General features: G+C 35.7%; 1 protein-coding gene and 1 long non-coding RNA gene across 2 annotated transcripts; both read left to right on the forward strand.

Annotated features, from left to right (window-relative positions):
• Positions 1-7,798: 7,798 nt before the first annotated feature.
• LOC111918109 (tobamovirus multiplication protein 3) lies at positions 7,799-10,586 on the forward strand. The gene is made up of 11 exons (XM_023913776.2): positions 7,799-8,178; positions 8,457-8,547; positions 8,632-8,684; positions 8,795-8,887; positions 8,977-9,048; positions 9,183-9,255; positions 9,353-9,398; positions 9,509-9,572; positions 9,669-9,722; positions 9,884-9,961; positions 10,192-10,586. The coding sequence occupies exons 1-11, from the start codon at positions 8,017-8,019 to the stop codon at positions 10,282-10,284; spliced, it is 879 nt and encodes a 292-aa protein (XP_023769544.1). The 5' UTR covers positions 7,799-8,016; the 3' UTR covers positions 10,285-10,586.
• A 6,730-nt stretch (positions 10,587-17,316) lies between these two features.
• LOC111918457 (uncharacterized) lies at positions 17,317-17,825 on the forward strand. Its single transcript, XR_002859250.3, has 2 exons — positions 17,317-17,469; positions 17,572-17,825. It is a non-coding gene; the product is annotated as an uncharacterized LOC111918457 (long non-coding RNA).
• The last annotated feature ends 5,678 nt before the right edge of the window (positions 17,826-23,503 follow it).

The following is a 23,503-nucleotide window of genomic DNA, read 5'->3' on the forward strand; positions in this document are numbered from 1 at the left end:
TGGACTGTTTGCGATGGTGGAACTCAACAACCAAGGGGTATTTAATCGAAATCCTTTCTCTTACACTGGTGGTGTTAAAACCATCTTCAATGATGTTGACTTTTCTTCTATGACTTATTCTGAGTTTGTGACCTTTTGCGAACGTTTCATGCATGAAGAGTGTAAAAAGTTTTACTACTATGAACCAGACATGTCCTTCATGGAAGGGCTTAATCCCATTTCAGATGATGTGGAATATTCTGCTTTTATTTTTGATGCTTATGGAACAGATGGTGTAATTTCGGTTTATGTGGATCATATTGGGGTTGGTGTTGATGGGTGGCATGATGATGAAGATAATGATGATGATGAACATGGGTCTTGTATTGATGGTGAAAATGAAGAGAATATAGATGAACTTAGAAATGTTGCCCTTGAATTTAATGAGGATGTAGTGCATATGAATAGGAAATCAAATGATCCTTTCTTGAGTAAGCTATGTGTTGATGATGAGGATGCAAACAACATTATAGATGATGACAATGGGAGAGAAGTTGAAGTTAACATACAAACTCATTCCATATTTAATGAGCTATTACACTGGAAAAAACAAAAACCAATTCTAGGGATGAGATTTAAGGGTCCAGGGCAAGTAAAATCAATGTTGTGTAACTATGTTGTAGCTAATGGATATCAATTGTGTTTTGAAAAAAATGATAGGACAAGACTTTTGGTGAGGTGTAGCAAAGGTGCTTGCACATTTAGATTATGGGCTTCCTGGATGAGTGATGAAGAGAGTTTCCAAATCAAGTCACTAAAAGCTGATCATAATTGTGCTAGGAACTTCAAGTTTGGATCATTGGTGACATATGCATGGATTGGGAGTCACTATACCAAAGAGACTGTAGAAAGTCAGAAAATAAGTGTAAGGAAGCTTAGGTTAAAGGTAATGGCCAAGTTTGGTATCCAAGTTAGTATGGGGCAATGTAGAAGAGCAAAGAAGTATGCACTGAAACTTGTTGAAGGTAACCTTGTTGAACATTATGGTAAGCTATGGTCATATGGTCATGAGATTTTAAGGATAAATCCTGGGTCAACTGTGAAACTAGATATGGAGGATGGTCCAGATGGAAAGAAATATTTTAGCAAGTTCTATTGTTGTTTTCAAGGAGTTAAACAAGGTTGGATTGAAGGGTGTAGAAGGGTAATTGGTCTTGATGGATGTTTTCTTAAAAGGTGTTTGTAAGGGAGAATTGCTTTGTGCTATTGGGAGGGATGCAAATGACAAGATATATCCTATTGCTTGGGCAGTGGTTAATGTGGAGAACAAGAAGAATTGGAAGTGGTTTCTAGAGCTTCTCATTGATGACCTACACTTGAATTTAGGCAATGGTTTCAGTTTAATGTCAGACTAACATAAGGTTAGCATTTTACATAGTAATGCATTTATGTTAATTTTAGACTATCTGAATTAAACCTTTTTACTACTACAGGGTTTGATAGAGGATGTTAAAGAGTTGCTGCCATATGTAGAGCACAGGCAGTGTGCTAGACATATTTGCCAGAATTTGCAGAAGAGATTTACTGGTGCCATATATCATACCTTGTTTTGGAGAGCATCTAAAACCACAACTGAGCATGCTTTTAAAGTTGTGATGAAAGAAATTGAGACATTGAACCCAGATGCCCATCAATATCTCATGGAGAAAGATCCTAAAACATGGTCTAGAGCTTTCTTTCAAACTGGAAGGTGTTGTGATGCAGTTGAAAATGGGTTCTCAGAAAGTTTTAATGTTATAATAGTAGATGCTAGGAAGAAGCCCATAATAACCATGTTAGAGGAGATAAGATTATACATGATGGACAGATTCTACAACATGAAATTAAAGGGACAACAATGGGGAAATCATATTTATCCAGAGATAAGGGATAAGGTGAATTTGCTTAAAAAAGCTCAAAGACATTATCAGGTACTACCAAGTGGATTAAACCAGGGATAAGGGATAAGGTAAGGGGAGCAATAGATGCATATGAGGTGGACTTAGAAAGAAAAACATGCTCATGTAGGTTGTGGCAATTGAATGGATATGGATGTGCTCATTCTGTAGCTAGAATATCCTTTCTTAATAGGGATGTAGAAGCCTATGCAGACAACATGTTTAGCACAACCACATTTAGAAAGGCATGCAATTACAGAATTGCTCCCATGAATAGCAGTGACATGTGGCCAGAGACAAACTATACTCCACCATTGCCTTCTATTAATAGAAGGATGCCTGGTAGGCCAACTACTAAGAGGAAGAAATCCACTACAGAAAATACAGGAACACACAGGGTTTCTAAGGCTGGAAAGAAAATCAGATGTAGTATTTGCAAGGAGATAGGTCACAACAAGGCTACTTGTCCACAGAGAAGGCCCCAAAAGTTAAATGTGAAGAAACAGAAGAAACAAAAAGTATGTGTAAACCAAAATGCAGGACAGGTAAAACAATTTAAAATATAAGATTAATTACATATAATTTGTTACTAACATAATTATATCATGCCATGTAGGGTAGTACAAGTGAACCACAACAACATGAAGAGGTTGAAATGACTCCAATTGAGATGGATACTACTCAAAATGATATGCAAGTTGCTCCTACTGATGTTGAATCTAGTAGTGCAGGGGATTTTAGTCATTATATGCAATTTACTCCACCTAGATGTTATGAAGGTGATGAGGGTGTTATGGGTGAGGAAGCTGATGTGGTTGAGGAAGTTGTTGTGGTTGAGCAAGTTGTTTAAGATGAGGAGGCTGAGGAGGTTGATCCTATTATCCAAGTTGATAATGTAAATGTTCAGGAGGTTGATGAGGTTAATCCTAATGCCCAAGTGGATAATGGTAATGTTCAGGAGGTTGCTCCTGTTAACCAAGTTCAGCAGGTTTGTGTTAGGCCAATTTCAGATATTTTGAAGAGGATAAGGAGAAGAAAGTCAGAGAGAATACTGAAGCTGAAATTAGGCAAAACAATTGGTGGTGTTGATGATCTAGGAAATTCGAAGGGAAAAGCTCTTGTAATTGATTAGTGTTTATTGTAATTTGTGTTTAAAGTTTATGTAATGGGATGATGGTAAATTGGATTTAAAGTTTATGTAATAGGATGATGGTAATTTATATTTAAAGTTTATGTAATAGGATGTTGGTAATTTATATTTAAGTATGTGTGACATTAAAGGGTATTTTGGTCATTTAAGTATGTATGAAAGAAAAAGGATAATCTGGTCATTTAAGTATTTATGACAGAAAAGGGTAATTTGGTCATTTATTTATTGATGTAGGTAATTCATTTATGTATGCAAGAAAAGGGTAATTTGGTCATTTAAGTATGTATGACAGAAAAGGGTAATTTAGTCATTCATTTATGTATGTAAGAAAAGGGTAATTTGGTCATTTAAGTATGTATGACAGAAAAGGGTATGTTGGTCATTTATTTATGTATGCAAGAAAAGGGTATGTTGGTCATTTATTTATGTATGACATGAAGTATGAAAGTATGTTACCATTTTAAGTAAAATCATGACATTTGGCTTTGAATATTTATGCATGGAAAAAATTGGAATAATGTGCATGCATGGGGATGTTTTATATGGCCCCGGATTTGGTTTTTTAATGGCTTCCCAGGTCTCATTTTTTTCATTATTAAAATGGCCCCCATACACATAGTGTACTTCCACATGGACCACTTCCTAATTAAATATATTTGTTGGGAATATAGACCATGCATATTTTGATAAACATCATCTAATTATACAAAATGCCCTACAATTGGGACTTTGAATATTTTTTTACATTACTTATCATATGCCCTTTCATTAGGGACTTACCACCTTACAACATCAACACATTAAGGTTGATAACCCCAACTTATAACTAAAACCAGCTTCAATACATACAAAATGCCCTTATGGAACTGACTTTCTAGTCCGCCTTTACAAAAAATACAAGGGATCCCAAAAAAACAAAAGCTTACACTAACCAACCAAACTAACTACATTGACCCCCCTAACTTCAAAACACATAGGGCCAAGCAAGCAACAACAGGGCAACTATCATCCTGTACCTGCCTATTGCCTTCCTTGCATAATGAACTTCTTTCTCACTCTTTGCCACCTTATACTGCTCCTGTGACATCAGAAACTCCACTTCAGCAATCCTTCTCCTCAATTTGTTCATCTCAGACAGTTCATCTTTGGCATCCAGTTTCTGCTTCAGAGAGTATAACAGGTTTTTGTAGTACCCGTCTGCTTGTTCTTCATCTTTCCATTCAAAGAAGCTACATTTTCTCAACCTAGTCTATAAAAAGCCAATAAAATTAGGGTTTGATTGACAATCACAAATCAACTACCTTTAATGTACCAGCGGAATGGGTTTTATTCACAGTGATCGTCAAGAAGCAAATACAATTAGGGTTTTTAACAGATGAAACAAAATACAAATACACCATTATCGTCTTTACAGAAAGAAACAACACATCAAACCATAAAATACTAACTTATCAAAATCAAGAGAATCAAGACCTACCATACTGTTTTGACAATTCCAGAATCGCCTCCCAGGGTTTGTTATCTTCCAACAGGTTTGTTCTTTAGCTGGAACGCCACAATCACAAACCTTTACCCCTTCTTGCGACTGAACATGAGTGACTTGTAGCTGATTCCTTGACGTCGATGAGCTCGAAGACATTCTTCTTCAGGATGGAAATAGTTGGGGAGGGAGAAGTCTTTGACTTTTTAGAGAAGGGTAAGTAAAGATTGAAAGGAGGTCCGAATGAGGGTTTCAATTAATAAGCCTGTATCGACAACTGGACCACGTAAGCTTATTGGACACATCAGCGTGCCACATAAGCATTGTAACCGGGAAACCTTCTAAAATGGTGTAATTGAAAGGTCAATTACGAGTTTAATGGTCTAATGTACCAAAAAAAAAACTTTAAGGACCAAATTAGCCAAATATTAAGAGTTCCATGTGCTACAATGACATTAGCCATTTTCTTTTTATACGAAACAAAACTATCATGTAATGTAAATAAGGTATTTCAAACGTGACATTTTTCATCTTATAGGAAAAACTTATACAGTCACCACACCAAATCGAAATAGTCTAGTCATCTTCTGTGCAACATCAAGAGTATTATCTTTTAAAACTTAGAAAAACATCATGATTCCTTGATAGCAAACATAGCATCTGGTTACCATGGCAATAAAGAAATGGGCCAGATCTAGCATATACGTGGCCTCTATACACATGAAGGATCGCCAAAAGAAGTAGCGGCATAATTTAAAAAAAGAGCTTTTGCTCATTTCTTAGATAAAACTAGCCGAAAACTACAAAGGTAAAGGCAACTTACTAAAGGCTAAAAAAAAAACAAGAATTACTGTTCTAATTTTCGACTTTCTACCTAACTTGCAGCTACTTATGGGCTTTATATGGGCTAATGGAGGAATTTTGTAAAGGAATTAAGTGGACTCTCAAGCTTTGGGCTAAATTCAAACATAAATTTGGGCTTCTTAGTTAGTGAGTCTGATTTATGTGATATACACATTCAATATAATTGGATTATTTTCTAATTTTGGGCATTAATTAAAATTTTGCAGTTTAACCATTCAAAATAACATTTTTTATGATTTAATCATGTAGAACTTTCAAAACTACTGTCACAAGTTACAAAGAGCTTTCCGGTAACTTTGTTAACCCATGGAGGTGTTGAACTGTTTAAACCATTATAATTTTGCATTTATTGGTTTAATTTAACCAACCAAATGGTTTTTTTTATATAGTATAAACACAAAAACTTTGGATTTTTATTTATTTATTTATAAATAAAATAACCATCTTAAGTTCTTAACTGGAGTACAAACGGGGTTTTACGTTATTGTTGATATGACGTATCATTTTCTTACATTCTTAGTGGAAGATATGTGAAAGTTATTGTAATATCATTTTCTCATTAAATATAATACAATCTTTATTCTGAAAAGAACGAATTAAAACTAATTTCAAAGAAAAAGCAAGTGGAGTTACGTATATTTTATAACTAATTCATATAGTTTATGTAAAACAATTTAATCATATAGTTTGCACAAACTTTAGATGTGATCAACAAGTATTATCGATTTCACACCTCAACCGAGATAACTGATTCTACACCTCAGTGGTAGGACGTCATCGCAGATGCTTTACTGTGATTTATAATTTCTTCGTAAGATTCTGAGAATTAAAATATCTAAAGTAACAAAAAAAAAAAAAAAACAATGCATTCCAAATTTTTTTTATTGTAAAGAGGTAGAAGACATGCTACATGTCGACAATGATGCATCCATTTAAGAAAGAGCTAACAATTTTACATAATAGACCTCCACCATGAGCATAACAAACCGATAACGAGATTTTAAAAGGAAGTTTGGAAATGAGGTGAAATCTTGATAAATCAAAGAAGTTTACAATTGACTCTACCAAACTATATACAAAATATTTTCAAAATCACCACGTTGGTTTTATCTCTAGTTTTTCTCATTTTAACAAATTTATCTTGTAAATGGTTTAATAATGTTTTACTTTTTTAATCCTAGTGAATATATTCCACAATAATTTTTGTATTATCGTATTAAACTACCATATCAACAAGATACACCAAAAACCTAATTATATTTAACAAAATGACTTAAATATAATCACCTTTCACATATAACGAACGTATGTATATTGTATAACCAAAAAAGAAAACTACGACTTAAATATAACAAATTTAAACTTCGCTAGTTGATAACCTTTTATTATAAAAAAACGGTCGACAAAAGTATGGAAGTTTCAGAAATTCATGGTGTACACGTTGCAAGTGGACCCTTGTATTTCTCTCCTTTCGTCCAGTCCAGACAACTCTCAACTCATTCCAACACATCCTTCACATGTCAATCATTACTTGCAATAAACCTCTTACACTTTCGATTAATTTCCTTTACCACCTTTTACTTTATATACCCCAATATTATATTTAACTATGGTTCAACTTATTTGTCAAAGATTATTCATGTTAAAAACATTAAACAAAATACTAAACCATGGTATTAGTGATTTTACTCTACTCATAAATTACTTGCATAGAAGTTACCATACATGACTTGGGAAATGAAATTTAAATATAAAAAACAGTACTAAAATAATCTTGATTAACAATAGAGGTGTTTGCGTTTTTTATTTTAAAATTATGAGCATCCCAAAAAATAACAATAAATCTATTTTGATTCCATAACAATTAATAACATGCTCTGATTATCGATTCCATGTTTGAACTATCTAAATAATAGCAAAAAAAACTTAGTTAGTTATAATTTAAAACCAGGGAATGTAAACATGTTTCTTTTTGTCACTTTCTTTCCTTATACGATTTCTTTGTCATATGCATTTATTTTCGGACCTTTTTGACGTGTTAATGAACAAAAAGTCATTGAAATTGATCAATTTCAAAAAAGACAATATGTTTTTCAATTATATAAACTGGACCACATAATGTAAATATCAAATTTATTGAATCAACACCAAATCATCTAATGCACTTAGAATTTTTTTTTTCTTTTGATTCGGCAATGTATTGAATTCCCCTTATTTCACCACTTGTATAAATTTTGGGGAACATATGAAATTATGAATAGTAGATGACATTTGGCATGTGTGGAATAGAAAAAGGAGAGGACTAAATCATGCCAATATTAAAAGATGAGGGTTTAATTGTGAAATTAGTTCAAAGATCCGACTTCCAAAATCAAATATTCTTCCCCCTCTCCCCATTACACATTTGCCGGCTTTCCAAAATCCCAAATCCTCCGTCTCCTCCTTTGCTTATAACAAAAAGACAACAAATTTAGTTTATTCTTTTGATTCAAGTTATAATTATAGAAAAGAATCATAATTGTTCCCGTTTGAAAGCTCGTTCTCGTTCTAGAAAGAATTCGCCGGCCGGTGGTCCAATCCGTCGCCGAGTTACCGTATCTCCGGCAATGGGTAGGGCTTTACTCGGCTCGTTTAATGATACATCGGTGATGTATACCCTAAAGGACGCGTATAGTTGGTGGGATGAATTAAACGATTCCCCAATTTGGCAGGATTTGATTTTTCACGTCCTTGCTGCTCTCTATGGCGTCGTCACCCTTGTTGCTCTTGTGAGTTTGCAATTAGTTTCAATTCTGAATCTTCATTGATCCAGGACTTTGATTTCGATGATTTATGTTTATGGGTTTTTGTTTGTAGCTTGTTTATGTGCTTATGTTCCTCATAAATTGTGCTATTAAGATGTAAGACGTCGGATTATCAGTCATCTATGTATTGGAAGATTTGATTTTCTGATTGCTAGTTCTTGAATCCGAACCTAAACATATTACTTTCAACTACAAGATTTATATTGTGATTGATAATTATATGTGATTTCCAACTGTTGCAGGTTCAATTGATCAGAATTCAATTAAGAGTTCCAGAGTATGGTTGGACCACCCAGAAAGTCTTCCATTTTCTCAATGTTTTAGTTAATGGAGGTCTGTATTTTTCTATCAAAAAGCATACTTTATAAACCTATCATTAAATTCTAATTATAAATGTTTTACTGATTGCTATTGCAGTTAGATGTTTAATCTTTTTGTTCCATAGGGATGTTCTACAGTTAAAACCAGAGGTTAGGAACATTCTGATAGTTCATCGTCTATGTACTTCTGTTTTCTTGATTTCTCTAACAAATATTGATCCTTTAGATTCATATATTGTTTATTTTATTTTTTTTCCCAGATTGTTCAACATATATTGCTTGATGTGCCAAGCCTTGCATTTTTCACTACCTATGCTCTCTTAGTTTTGTTTTGGGCAGAAATTTACTATCAGGTTTATTTTTATAGATTTATTTTTTAAGTGTAATTGTGATATTAAAAATTGTAGTTTGTTCATGTTACAATGCTATGCATGTATGACAGGCTCGAGCAGTTTCAACTGATGGTTTGAGGCCGACTTTCTTTATAATTAATGGGATCATTTATGCAATTCAGGTAAAGATTATTCTTTATATTTTTTGAAAATTGAGAAACGATGTTGCTTATTTAAACAATTTTTTCATGATGAGGTAGCTTTTGTATGATGTTAGTGTATAAAGATGTTAACCAGTTTTATAACATGTTAACAGATGGTTTTATGGCTAATAATTTGGTGGAAGCCTATCTCTCTTTTTGTGATCCTCTCCAAGATGTTTTTTGCAGGTTTTCCTAAGTTTATATAATCTACTATTTGAATAATTATATTTTTTGAAAAAAAAAATAATTATCATTAGACTCACCTAAGTATTTTCTTTTCCAGTGGTGTCCTTGTTTGCAGCATTGGGGTTTCTTCTTTATGGAGGAAGGTACATTGAATACTTTTTACTAAATTCCCAATTTGCCCATAGTTGTGTATATGAGTTTTTAAAACTTTGGTGTGAATGGATTTCTTGAAGACCTCTTTACTTTTTTGCAGACTCTTTTCAATGTTGCAACATTTCCCTGTAGAATCAAAAGGCCGGCGAAAGAAGTTACATGAGGTATATAAACTTTTTTTAGTTTAGAACAGTTCCTATAGAAACATCATTTAAACAGAAGGGTAAAATGGTCATTTCCTCACTGTTTGTTTTATGCAGGTTGGCTATGTTACAGCAATCTGCTTTGTGTGTTTCCTTGTAAGATGTATCATGGTGAGTTCACTTTTTTTCATTTATGTGATGATTGGCCTTCAACATATTATGAAGTCATCAAAAGTTTATTTTCAAAACACAATTTTTAAATCTTTTTGGTGTTTTTATATAAGTTCATCTAGTTTTCTAATTATGTTCTTCTCTTGTGATTGTGATGTTAGATGTGCTTTAATGCATTCGATGATGCTGCTAACCTTGATTTGTTGGATCATCCGGTTCTCAACTTCATATACTACTTGGTAAGAAAAACTTTGTAGGGCTACTTTGATTATCAGGAGGACATTTATGTCTTTTTGCACATATGAGAAATTGAGATCGAGTCTTTGTTCCACCTTTTTTGTGTGGGTCAAAAAAATCTTACTTTTTGTTCGTTTGACATCGGTCACAATCACAGTCAGTTGTTCAATCTGTCAGTCACAGTTACAGTCAGTTCAATCTAATAATTATTTTACCATTTTCTTTGGAATAGTTGGTGGAAATATTACCATCGTCTCTAGTTCTCATAATTTTGAGGAAGTTGCCACCTAAGCAATCCATCATGCCATATCACCCTATTCGTTGAGAACAAGGGTAAAATTGACAATTTAGGAGCTGATCTCTAGAAAACGAAGCACATGAAGGAGTTGGTTTTTCTACTCAGTGATCATTTAAGGAAACTAGGAACAAGTGTAGAAGCCAAGCAAATGGTGTTAGAAAGACTTTGGAAGCTTTGGGTTGTGAAATGTATATTTGTTGTATTGATTTGTATTTGTTTGTGTCTTCTTAATGATACTATAGTTTACAACCCAATTGAAAGCAAATGGGATACAAAACTTGATGTTTATAGAAGACAAAATTCATTTAAAAAGGTGTGGTTTGATGTAAGGTGTAGATGGTTTCGTTTTAGGACATAAGGAGGGGATTGATAACTTGCCTTTGGTTTCATATTTATGAAACCAAATAAAGCAACTCGGTTTTGGTATTTTGCACATATCTTGTTTAAACCAATATTACAAAGTAAAACCATCCGAAATAAAGAGTAGTATGTATTATGATTCTTAATATAAAAAATAAGTAACTTAATGCAAGTATTCTATTATATATGATGATACATTTGTATTGAGGTATATTATGTCTTCATGGCGAATGAAATCGAACGTGTTTTACATACAAAATGACTAATGAAATGTGTTATGGTTGGAAAAATGATAATTATGGTAATTTTAAAGGCAAAGATAACAAAATTTATTTTTATCCATAATTATGAATTATTTGACATGTTAGCTAATTAGTGCGTTGATGATACATAGATTAATTTTAACATAATTTTTTCAAATTTTAAAAGTTTAGGAAGTACTCATCCTAGCAATGTAACATCCGGATCCCCAGGTATAATATTTTATTAAGACAAAACTTCAAAAATGGTCCCTGTGGTTTTAGAAAATATCAAGTTTAATCCCTAAGTTCAAAAAACCTCACAGATGGTCCCTATGGTTTCAAAACTTTTAACAAACAGTCATTTAGCCACATAAAAAGACTTATATGCCCTTTCTATTTCTTTTTAGAATTAATTTTACCTAATCCTATTTTAAAAAATAGAAAAACAAAATAAATAATTCATTGGGCCCCACCCTCTCTCTCTCTCTCTCTCTCTCTCTCTCTCTCTCTCTCTCTCTCTCTCTTTCAACATAAAAAACGCACATCGTCTTCTTCATCTGTTTGGGGATTTGGTGGAACGAACAAATCAGAAGCGATGAGAAGTTCCAATGGTGGTCATTCAAATCGCAAGGAGAGACAAAGTGGTCGATCTCCGGCGACCCTCTGAGGCTTTAACTTTCATCATCTCCGGTTGAGAGCTAAGGGAACAGGTCTTCGTCTTCGTCTGTTCGGAGAAGCTGAAATCACGAATGGAAGGTTGCGATCAGGAAGCTCCAATGGTGGAGTGTGGTTCTGCAGTAGTTCAGGGGATAATCTCGGATACTGCGGACAAACTGTTTGATAATCTGTTTTGGAAACGATTAATGCTAGTACAAATCAATTTATCTATTGCTTTCTTCTTTCAGCAATCATTACATTGAAAGAGGAGACGATTGTTTTGAAGAAATCATCAAACCCTGAGCCAGTACTTGAAGAATTCATACCCCTTAAGAACACTAGTGATGAAGATGCAAAACTCGAAATCATCAGTAAAGAAAAGTGCGGTGGAGACAAGAAGAATTGGTTGAGCACCACTCAGCTTTGGAACAATCCAAATCCAAATCCAAATCCAAATCTAAACACAAATCAAACCTAAATTTGGAAACCAAAATCAATTCATCAAATTACCAAAAAGGTAAATTAAAAGGGTACATGATCGATTGTGTACCATAAGCCGTTTCATAAGCAAATAACTGAAAGCATTATGAATTATTAATATGTGTGATCGCAGAGAACTGATGAAGAAGATGATGGAATGATCGGCGATCCATATCCCACAAAAGCATTTATCCCATATAAGGGAATTTGTGGGTTTACAGTGGTGGAGGAAGATAAGGAGGAATCACCGATTCTAGGGCTCTCTCTTATCACCCTTGGAATCAAGAATCCAGTGAGGGGAAACATTTTACTTACAAAAACCATTTCCAATTCCAGATTGCTTCCTTGTTCTTCACCAAATGCTCAACAAACATCTAGAAAACAAAGAAGATGCTAGTCAACAGAGCTGCATAGACGATTTGTCAATGCCTTACAGCAACTCGGTGGTTCACAAGAATCCGGTTCCCCTGATGGCCCACTCCTTATCGGCGCCACCACCACCACTACCGGTGACAATAGCGATGGTGAAGATGAGAGAGAGAGAGGAGGAGGTAGGCCCAATGAATTATTTATTTTGTTTTTCTATTTTTTAAAATAGGATTAGGTAAAATTAATTCTAAAAAGAAATAGAAAGGGCATATTAGTCTTTTTATGTGGCTAAGGGACTATTTGTTAAAAGTTTTGAAACCACAAGGACCATCTGTGAGGTTTTTTGAACTTAGGGATTGAACTTGATATTTTCTAAAACCACAGGGACCATTTTTGAAGTTTTGTCTTTTATTAATTTATTTTGGAGTTTGTGGAGGGACTCAGCGAGTTGGTGCTTAGACTCGCCGAGTAGGGTCGCGAATTCTTATCCGGATATATTGGTGTATTCGAGGTCTAGAGAGCAGCATGAGGAGCATTTGAGGGAGATCCTCGGGGTTTTGAGATCAGAGAGGCTCTATGCCAAATTCTCCAAGTGTGATTTCTGGTTACGGGAGGTCCAGTTCCTGGGACATCTTGTTAACCAGAATGAGATTTTGGTCGATCCGGCCAAGATTGAAGCGGTGATGAGCTGGGAGGTACCGAAGTCTGCTTCTGAGATCAGGAGTTTTCTAGGGTTGGCCGGCTATTATCGGAGATTCATTCAGGATTTCTCCAAGATTGCAGTGCCACTCACTATTTTGACCCGGAAGGGTGTTGCTTTCTCATGGGGTCCAGAACAGCAAACCTCGTTTGAGACTCTTCGCCAGAAGTTGTGTGAAGCCCCGGTGCTATCCCTCCTAGAGGGAGTTGATGATTTTGTGGTTTACTGTGACGCATCTATATCCGGGTTAGGTGCAGTGCTCCTGCAGAGGGGGCATGTGATAGCATATGCATCGAGGCAATTGAAGCCTCATGAGGTGAGATATCCCACACACGATCTGGAGTTGGGGGCAGTAGTGTTCGCCCTCAAGATCTGGCGTCACTATCTGTATGGGGTTCGGTGTACCATATACACGGACCACAAGAGTTTGAAGTACTTGATGGATCAGACCAACTTGAACATGCGGTAAAGGAGGTGGTTGGATGTGGTAAAGGATTATGATTGTGAGATCCTGTACCACCCGGGCAAGGCGAATGTGGTAGCCGACGCCCTGAGTCGTAGGGCAGAAAGTGCCCCGATTCGAGACATTTATATGAGATTGACTGTGATGACTCCGGTGTTGGACACCATTCGAGGGGCCCAGGCTGAGGCAGTGAGACCGGAGAACCGTAAGAGAGAGAGGATTATCGGGCAGGTGTCAGAATTCGTTACCGACAACCGAGGGATTATGACTTTTCAGGGTCGGATTTGGGTACCGTTTGTGGGCGGGACGCGTACCATTTTGATGGAGGAGGCGCATAGATCGAGGTTCTCGATCCATCCCGGGGCCACTAAGATGTATTTGGACCTGAAGAGGGAGTATTGGTAGCCCTGTATGAAGAGGGACGTCGCGTGGTTCATTGAGAGGTGTTTAACTTGTCGTAGGGCTAAGGCCGAGCACCAGAGACCGCATGGTAAGTTGCAGCCTTTAGAGGTTCCCGAGTGGAAGTGGGAACATATTGCCATGGATTTTATCACCAAATTGCCGAATATTGCGAGGGTCGTCGATGCAATTTGGGTGATTGTAGACAGGTTGACGAAGAGCGCTCACTTCCTTGTTATCAGTGAGAGCTCTTCTGCTGAGAGGTTGGCAGAGATGTACGTGAGGGAGGTGGTATCGCGGCATGGAGTGCCGATCTCGATTGTCTCAGATCGAGATGTGCGTTTCACTTCCAGATTCTGGAAGAAATTTCATGAGGAATTGGGTACGAGGCTGCATTTTAGTACCGCATACCACCCACAAACTGACGGACAGAGTGAGCGGACGATTCGGACGCTCGAGGACATGCTCCGAGCATGTGTGCTGGATTTCGGCAGGAGTTGGGACACGTATTTACCGTTAGCGGATTTTTCCTACAACAACAACCATCATTCGAGCATTGGTATGCCACCCTTTTAGCTGCTGTATGGGAGGAGGTGTCGGAATCCTATTTGTTGGGGAGAGGTAGGGCAACGTGTGATGGGTAGTACAGAGATAGTGCTTCAAACGACAGAGCAGATTCAGCAGGTCAGACAGAGGCTGTTGACCGCTCAGAGTCGCCAAAAGAGTTATGCGGACAGGCGCCGGTCCGAGCTCAAATTTCAGGTCGGCGACTTTGTACTTCTGAAGGTCTCTCCTTGGAAATGAGTGATCCGATTTAGGAAGAGGGGCAAGCTGGGGCCCCGATATATTGGTCCTTTCAGGGTGATTGCGAGAGTAGGCAGGGTAGCTTACCGGTTGGAACTACCTGCAGAGTTGGGCCATATTCATGACACCTTCCACGTGTCACAACTGAGGAAGTGTATAGCCGACGAGTCGGTAGTGGTACCATTTGAGGATATTCAGGTGGATGTGTGCCTGAACTATGTTGAGAGGCCGGTGGCTATTAGGGATCGAAAGATCAAGGTTCTGAGGAACAAGGAAGTCCCTTTAGTGCAGGTCCAGTGGCAGCATCGGAAGGGGTCAGAGTTGACTTGGGAGTCGGAGCGTGAGATGCGTGAGCAGCATCCAGAGTTGTTTGCAAAGTAAGACTTCAAGGACGAAGTCTGATTCTAGTGGGGGAGAATTGTAACATCCGGATCCCCAGGTATATTATTTTATTAATTTATTTTGGAGTTTGTGGAGGGACTCGGCGAGTTGGTGCTTAGACTCGCCGAGTAGGGTCGCGAATTCTTATCCGGATCATGACCGGACTCGGCGAGTTCATGGGTGGACTCGGCGAGTCCGCGTTGTTTAATGAAACCCTAATCTCTCGGGTTTGGGACCTATTTAAAGGCCCTTAGGGCCGTCATTTGCGGTTATCAGTCCCTTGAGAGAAACCCTAGAGTGCTTGAGTGTTTTGAGAGAGAAAGGGATCCATTGTTGACCTTTGAGGTGTTGTTTAGCAAGAAGAAGGAGGTTCTAGCTAAGAGGAAGCAAAGGAGGTTTCCATTCTGTGGATTTGGAGCTCAGGGCATCATATTTGAGGTAGTAATTCGGCTTCCCTTCTGCTGTTATGATGATCATATGGATTTAGGGTTCTTGGACCCTTTTATTGGTTAGATTTGATGTCCAATTAGTCCCTTATTGTGATGAGGCTTTAGATCTGGATCCATAGAGGTCCAGAGAGCATTACTCATCAAGCTTTATGAAGAACAATGGGGGTTTTGGCCTTGGGTTATGATATTTGGGGCTAAAACATCATATAGGATCAAGTAGATGTTGCATGTGCATCAAGATATAGACTTTACGTGATTATCATGCTTGGGAAGGTCGGATCTATAGTCCAATGGAACAGGTCTGACCTCAGGAGGTCATTTGGGTTTGTGCATGACATGGACTCGTCGAGTCCAAGAACAGACTCGACGAGTAGGGTTAAGGTTTCCCCTGTAAATCACACAGTTGGTGACTCGCCGGGTTGGGGAATGACTCAGTGAGTCAGAAGGGATCTAGAGGTCGTAAGTACACGATGGAACTCACCGAGTTCATAATTGGACTCGACGAGTTGAGTCGGGGTGGCCCCACGATTCAAGCCAGGTGTCACTCGTCGAGCAAGGGAAAGACTCGATGTGTTAAGCAGGACTAGAGGGGTACGGGTGGACACGGGTGAACTCGCCGAGCTGCCCGAGGGCACTCGACGAGTCGGGTCAAAGGTTGACCGTTGACCAGCGTTGAATTGATAGTGTCAGTCAATCAAAGTCAGGAAAGTATAAATGAGAGTTGTACTTATGATATAGGAGGACGATAGGTCGGGAGATCGGGCACGAGTGATTATCTGACATCAGCGAGGTGAGTCTTCTCACTATGCCTTATCCGATGGGGTAATTATGTGTGACCAGAAGGTCTTATGTGTATGATGTATATGTGATGTATGCTATATGTGATATGTTGTGATATGAGTATGATGATGTGGACCAGAAGGTCAAGATGATATGGACCGGAAGGTCAACAGAAGCTGGGATGGAAATCCCTTGAGACACTTGGATCGGAAGATCCTATGGCCTGGAAAGGCGTATGTGCAGTACGTGGTATTTTGGGGAACTCACTAAGCATTCGTGCTTACAATGTTATGTGTTAAGTGTTTCAGGTACTACCGAGGATCGCGGGAAAGCGCCAGCTTGATCAGTACACACTTGCAGATGTCATGTTTTTGAGATCTTGGGTTATGAATTATGTTATGTATTTTGTGGAAACATTGGATACTTGACTTTTGGATGATTTAATAATGAAATGTTTTATAAAAAAAATTAAGTGAAAAATCGTTTTAAATTTTACGATGTTACAAACAAAGACTACATCTGGTAAATCCTCGTTACGACTACTTCAACTTTCATTAAGGTTATTTATCTTAATTAGTATTTCATTTTAATATTTGTTTTAGCCCTATTTATTAAGATTTTGCCTAATATTATATACACATAATATAACACATAAATTACATAGATTCCAACAATTTCCTTTTATTTATTCATCAAATGATTACAATTGTTGATAAATGTCATCAATACATCTTATTTATGTCTATCAGTAAATACACGCTTTGCATTCTTCATGGTACATATTTGACAACCTTAACTTTTATAACTAAAAAACTCAAACAAGACTATTTACAAGCAATAAATGAGTTAACATCATGAATTAAGGTGGGGAGTTGAACTACAATTTAATGGCAATTGTCCACATTATTTCTACAAATTCTCTAACCGTTTAATAATTAATGATGCAATTTATAATTATTCCCACTTCCTACCTAGAAAATACTATGGTTCTATCCGGTATCCACTTGTTATATAAATACTGAACCCATGATGAAACAAAATGTAGTTCCTAGTGATTTTACAACATCCACAAAATGAAGAAGGTTATCTTGATATGCTTCCTACTCATGGTTTCTGCATCTGGATCAGGTTCGAAACTGGCCACCCTTTTAACTTGAAATCATAGATACATGTATCATTTGCCGAATCCTTGTATTTATATATTTTTTTTATTATGACGAGGTTTTTCAGGAATTCCATCCAAGCCTAAAGACACCCCAAATCCCCCAATTGGTACTTTAGTTACATGTACGAAATCCGCTGATTGTACATCTTATTGTACGTGTGATAAGAGCAAACAACTTTGTATAAATAAGAATTGTTATTGTAGTGACAAAAAATGCTAAGTCTACCGGTGAGATATCACTGGCAATGAATGCATTTAGCCAATATAAATAAATGTTATAAATTTAGATGTGCTATTTATCTAGAACTTAAACATTCAATCACAAGTTGCAAGAACTGTGTCTTCTTCTCACCACTTAACTAATAACATTTAATGCTCAACATAGATTTATTTATAAACATAAAAAGTTGTTTTGATGTACACTTTATTGAATATACCAAGTCCGTTGCATGTGAATAAATATATGGCATGAAAAGAATATTGATAAATATATATTGTTAAAAGAGTTATTAATTGTAAAATATAAATTATTATATTAATTTAAAACATTATCATCATTTTAAATATTATTGAAGTTAACTGATAAGAAAGTAGTTGTTAAAAGTTAAAAGAAAGGTTGTCAAAATTGCGATCTTAATCGTAGAATTGTACTATCGTACGATCGTAGGTATAAAACAAATCAAATCGTAGATCGTATATAGATCGCATTTAGGGAGGATCGCAAGTAAGATCCTGGGATCGTAGAATCGGGATATGATCCGATCCCACCCTCCCTTGATTTATTTTTGAAAAAATATTTAAAAAAAAAATCAAAAATAAAAAAAAAAATAAATTTACCACTTTATTTAGTTTTATTCTTTCCCGGCTTACCATTCAACATTTTATTTTTGTCGTAACTAATATTTATATGCTTTTATAGATTTTAAACGGAAAACTAAATATTAGAGATATTTTAAAATTTTAAACTTATAAGTTAAAATTATGGTTTTTTTGTGGATCTTAAGATCCCGATTCCAATCTTGTAAACTCAAAAACAATCTTACATAAGATCACAATCTTGACAACCTTAGTTAAAAGTTTGTATTATTCAAATAATATTTTAAGGTAATTAACATATAAAAATAGAGTCTTTAAAAAAAAATATAAAAATAGATTTAATGATTAAAAGTCTCACGTTTCACTTAAACAAATTTTGTTGAATATTAATTTATATCAAAACTAACTCATAACGCTTCACAGTAAATCTTATTTAGAGTAAATTACACGAATGGTCCTTATGGTTTAGGGTAATTTGCACGTTTGGTCCCTAACTTAATTTTTTAACTCGGAAGGTCCCTACTGTTTGTTTTTGTTACACGTTTGATCCCTGTCTTACCTAAAAAAACTATTTTCCCCTTGATTTTTTAAAATATTTAAATAAAGACACCCCAACCCCAACCCTACTCACATTACCTTACCTATCACATAATTTTTTTCTATTTAAATAATAGTCTCTTTAGGTAAGACAGGGACCAATCGCGTAACAAAAACAAACAGTAGGGACCAAGCGCATATAAAAAACAAACAGTACAGACTTTCCAAGTTAAAAAAATAAGTTAGGGACCAAGCGTGCAAATTACCCCACACCATAAGGACCATTCATGCAATTTACTCTCTTATTTATAAGATATATTTTGTATATATACGATTTAAACAATAAATAATTTGTACCACCACATAAGCTCAAATAACATTAAAAATCATATATAATATATAAGTTTTTTTTTTAATTAAGTGTGTATATATATATATATATATATATATATATATATATATATATATATATATATATATATATATATATATATATATATATATATATATATATATATAGAGGTTATAATGTGGATAGACAACTATTGTGTGGACGTGTGGATAATGTTATTTTATGAAAATTACTAAAAGAATATATTGTTTAGTAATGTGAATACGTTCAAGCTCACATAACTATTGTTATTTTAATGGATTCTCACCAATTCTAATTCATTTTTATTCTCATTCATCGTTTTTTATTTATTTTAATTATTACAAAATACGACTCAATAAATATCCTGATAACATTCTGACAGAATGAGAATAATTAAAAAAAATGTATAATAAACTTATAGACGATTTAATTAGTGAAAATGCTTAATAATTAAAATAATTATATAAGATTGAACGTATTCATATTATCAAACAACATATTTTCTTTGTAATTTTCACAGAATAGCATTATCCACACGTCCACACAATAGATGTCAATCCACATTTGAACCTCTCTCTCTCTCTCTCTCTCTCTATATATATATATATATATATATATATATATATATATATATATATATATATATATATATATATATATATATATATATATATATATTGTCGAACGCTGAAGTTTAAGTCTTACAAGCCTCTAATACAATATTTGCAATCACTTTATGCATTACAAAAAATATTAATCTTATCCGGTCAATGTACAACCATTTAAAGCATTGCAAGATCTATCCCATCAATGGACCATTGAAAAATTCAAAAAAAAAAACATAATACAATTAGTTTTTGAATGTTTAAACCTCATGATAAGATTGCAACTGTTGCGGTGTTGTCAATAGCGATCACTATGATTGCTATAGCGTATAGCTAGGCAAGGTGATGGTGTGTAGTGATGCTATAGCAAATAGTTAGGCGAGGTGATAGTGTGTCGATATGAGCTTTCTAGTGAGGTAATAGTGACGTAGCGATATAAATGTTTTTTTTACAAAAATCCGGTATAAATCGATTTTTTTTTTTTTGTAAAATGTCAAAATCGATTGTCGGAATGTGTTTTTAGCAATTAGAATTAGTCCAATTTGTGATTGCAATCACCAATTTTGCATTTGGGATTGCCAATTTGGAGTTGGATCACCGATTTGGAGATTGGCGGGAAAACCATTGATCGGAAAAAAAAAACTCGCGCTTTACAACCTTTTCGATTTCCTTTGTTAATTCTGATGCTTCGATTAATGCTTCCAATAAATTCAATTGATTATATATTCCACATTCCTTTACTCATATTCTACAATTCAGTGTTACCACTTTTGTTCAAGTTTTCTACTCTATCTTCTTGTTAAAAGTATTAATTGCTCGAACTTTTGTTTGAAGTGTTAAAAGATCTATTTTTAAGTAAACTTGAATTTTTACATTTAGGTAAGTTGTTATTAAAACAAACAGGAGCAAAGTTTTTTGAGATTTATGTTAGTTTGATGCCAAGTAGTGTGATAAACAAAAGTTTTCCTGCATTGTTCCTTCTCTCCATTTCAGGTTCAAAAGGTTCTTTTTCCAAAGTCTTTTGCCCTCTGTTTTGTTTCTTTCTTTGTTGTACACTTATGCTCTTATAATTTGTGTTCGTCTCACTTATGATTTGAATGCTTATTGTCAATCGGTTATGTAATATTCATGTTTTATAATTTATCTGAGTTAATAATATTGGGTTTTAACTTATTTATTAGTTATAATTGTTAAATACATGAAGGGAAAAATAATATTATTTTTTTGACAAACAATCGCCAAAAATGAAATAGTCTTCGTTATTCCATCTCTGTCGTTGTGTAACATATAGGTAGGTTGTCGTCATTACCTCACAATCGTTATCGATAACATTGGTTTGTTGAATCCGAAATTTTTGTAGGTATATGTCTGGCTTCTTTTGTTGAATCGGTCAATCTTCCATTTCTTTGCCCTCTATCCCTCGATTAACCTTAAAAACTCAGAGGTTGCCCTCATTATCATCAAGATCTCTTTTATCCTTTTCTCTGCCTTTAATCATGTTTTTCCCTATCTCTAACGTCACTCTCATCCACCGCCGGCTTCACCATCTTCCCTTTTAACCACCGTTAGATTGCCTCTCTCCCTATCTCTCTCTCTCTCTCTCTCTATGTGTGTGTGTGTGTGTGTATATATATATATATATATATATATATATATATATATATATATATATATATATATATATATATATATATATATATATATATATATATATATATATATATAACTTCAATAGAGAACCATTATCAATGGTTCCCCAAGGAACCACATATTTTTTTAGAGCTTATTCTTTATCGAAAAAAACAAAACATATCTAAATTCATATATTCACATTGTGAATGCTAAAAAACAATTTATATATTTTTTGGATTCACAGTGTGAATTCAGATTCACATTGTGAATCTACAAAGACTCACACTGTGAATTTGATGAAAAAAAAATTATATTTTTTTTTTATCAAAATTGATATCATTGAAAAAATGATAAAACGTTATGAATTTCTGTATATATATATTTTTTTGATAAAAAAATAAGTTATAAAAGTTGGAAGAAAAATGGTTCCTTGATTTGGGTAGCAGTTTCATGACGAGATGGGCACTCGTCTCCATTTCAGTACAGCATATCATATGCAAACCGAAAGTTAGAGTGAGCAGACTATTCAGACTCTTGAGGATATGTTGCGTGCGTGCGTGTTGGATTTTGGTGGGGGTTGGGATACGTATCTTCCGTTAGCGAAATTTTTGTATAGCAACTGTTATCACGCCAACATCGATCAAACTCCTTTTAAGATGCTCTACAGGAGGAAATGCAGGACCCCAATTTGTTGGGGCGAGGCCAGTCAGCAAGTTATGGGGAGTACCGAGGTGGTGCTCAAGACCACTAAGTTGATTCAGCAGGTTCAGAGCAAACTCCAGGCAGCTTAGAGTCGGCAGAAGAGTTATGCCGACAGGCGTTGGCTAGACTTGGAGTTCCATGTGGGAGATATGGTTCTCCTAAAGGTTTCGCCTTGGAAAGGTTTCATCCGGTTCAGGAAGCAGGGCAAGCTGGGCGCCATGTATATTGGTTCCTTCAGGGTTTTAGCTCGGGTTGGACCAGGTTGCATATCGTCTTGATCTCCCAGCCGAACACAGTCAGATTCATAGCACATTCCATGCATCTTAGCTGCATAAGTGTCTGGTAGATGATTCCGCGGTGGTGCCTTTGGAGGACATTTAGTTGGATGACCGCCTGAATTATATTGAGAGACCGGTGGTGATTTTGGATCGAAGAACGAAAACCTTGAGGAACAAGGTAGTCGAGCTGGTGAAGGTGCAGTGGCAACACCGCAAAGGATCAGAGTGGACTTGGGAGCCTGAGGAGGAGATAAGGGAGCACTATCCAGAGTTGTTCGGGGCAGCGGACTTCGAGGACGAAGTCTGATCCAAGTAGGGGAGAATTGTTACACTTATGCCCTGGTATGTGACTCATGACCCTTGAGTATTCAACAATTTCATTTTGGTCTCTGAAGTATTATGTGAGGCATAGCAATTGGTACGCTTAGCATACAGGTTGAGAAGCCAGTACACGGGGTGTACCGCTTGGTACGCTTAGCGTATTGGGTTGGTGGTGAGACTGGACTCAGGTCACATACGTTAGGCGTACATAGAATTTAATGAAACCCTAATTGGGGGTGTTGCACCCTATTTAAGGATCCTTATCTTCTGGGGCTGGCCTTTTTACCAGCACCCAAAGCCTCCAAAACCCTAAAACGAGTTGTAGCCTCCTTTGTCAAGCATTTGAGTCTTTGAAGAGAGCTTGGTGTTCGTTTTGTTCATTGTGAAGGAGTTATAAGATCTTGAAGTTGCTAGTCTTGTAGAAGGAAGTCTTGGATCCAGAACCATTACCCATTTTGCAAGAAGTTTGAGGTATCAAGTTCATATCTTGGTTTCTAGATGCTTAGATCTCTTTTTGGGTTAAATAGTTATGTTTTTAGACAAGGTTTGGATGGATGTTGGGATTAGGACGTCCCAAAGGCTTATTCTTTCAGATCTAAGGTCTTCATGGGCTCCTTAGGCATAAATGTGACAACCCAAATTTACTGTCGTTACAAAGTCACGTCTTCACTAACGAAATTTGTCATTTTATACTATTTTCTGTAATGATTGGAGTCGTCAATAAACAAATATC

Source organism: Lactuca sativa, chromosome 8, assembly GCF_002870075.4.
Source record: "Lactuca sativa cultivar Salinas chromosome 8, Lsat_Salinas_v11, whole genome shotgun sequence".
NCBI lineage: Eukaryota > Viridiplantae > Streptophyta > Magnoliopsida > Asterales > Asteraceae > Lactuca > Lactuca sativa.

What these genes read in the sequence shown, in the direction of transcription:
- LOC111918109 (XM_023913776.2), top strand. Translation starts at nt 8,017, where the DNA reads ATGGGTAGGGCTTTACTCGGCTCGTTTAATGATACATCGGTGATGTAT. An exon ending in GGGCAGAAATTTACTATCAG is followed by an intron (nt 8,888 to 8,976) that starts GTTTATTTTTAT and finishes CATGTATGACAG; the next exon opens with GCTCGAGCAGTTTCAACTGA. An exon ending in GGATCATTTATGCAATTCAG is followed by an intron (nt 9,049 to 9,182) that starts GTAAAGATTATT and finishes ACATGTTAACAG; the next exon opens with ATGGTTTTATGGCTAATAAT.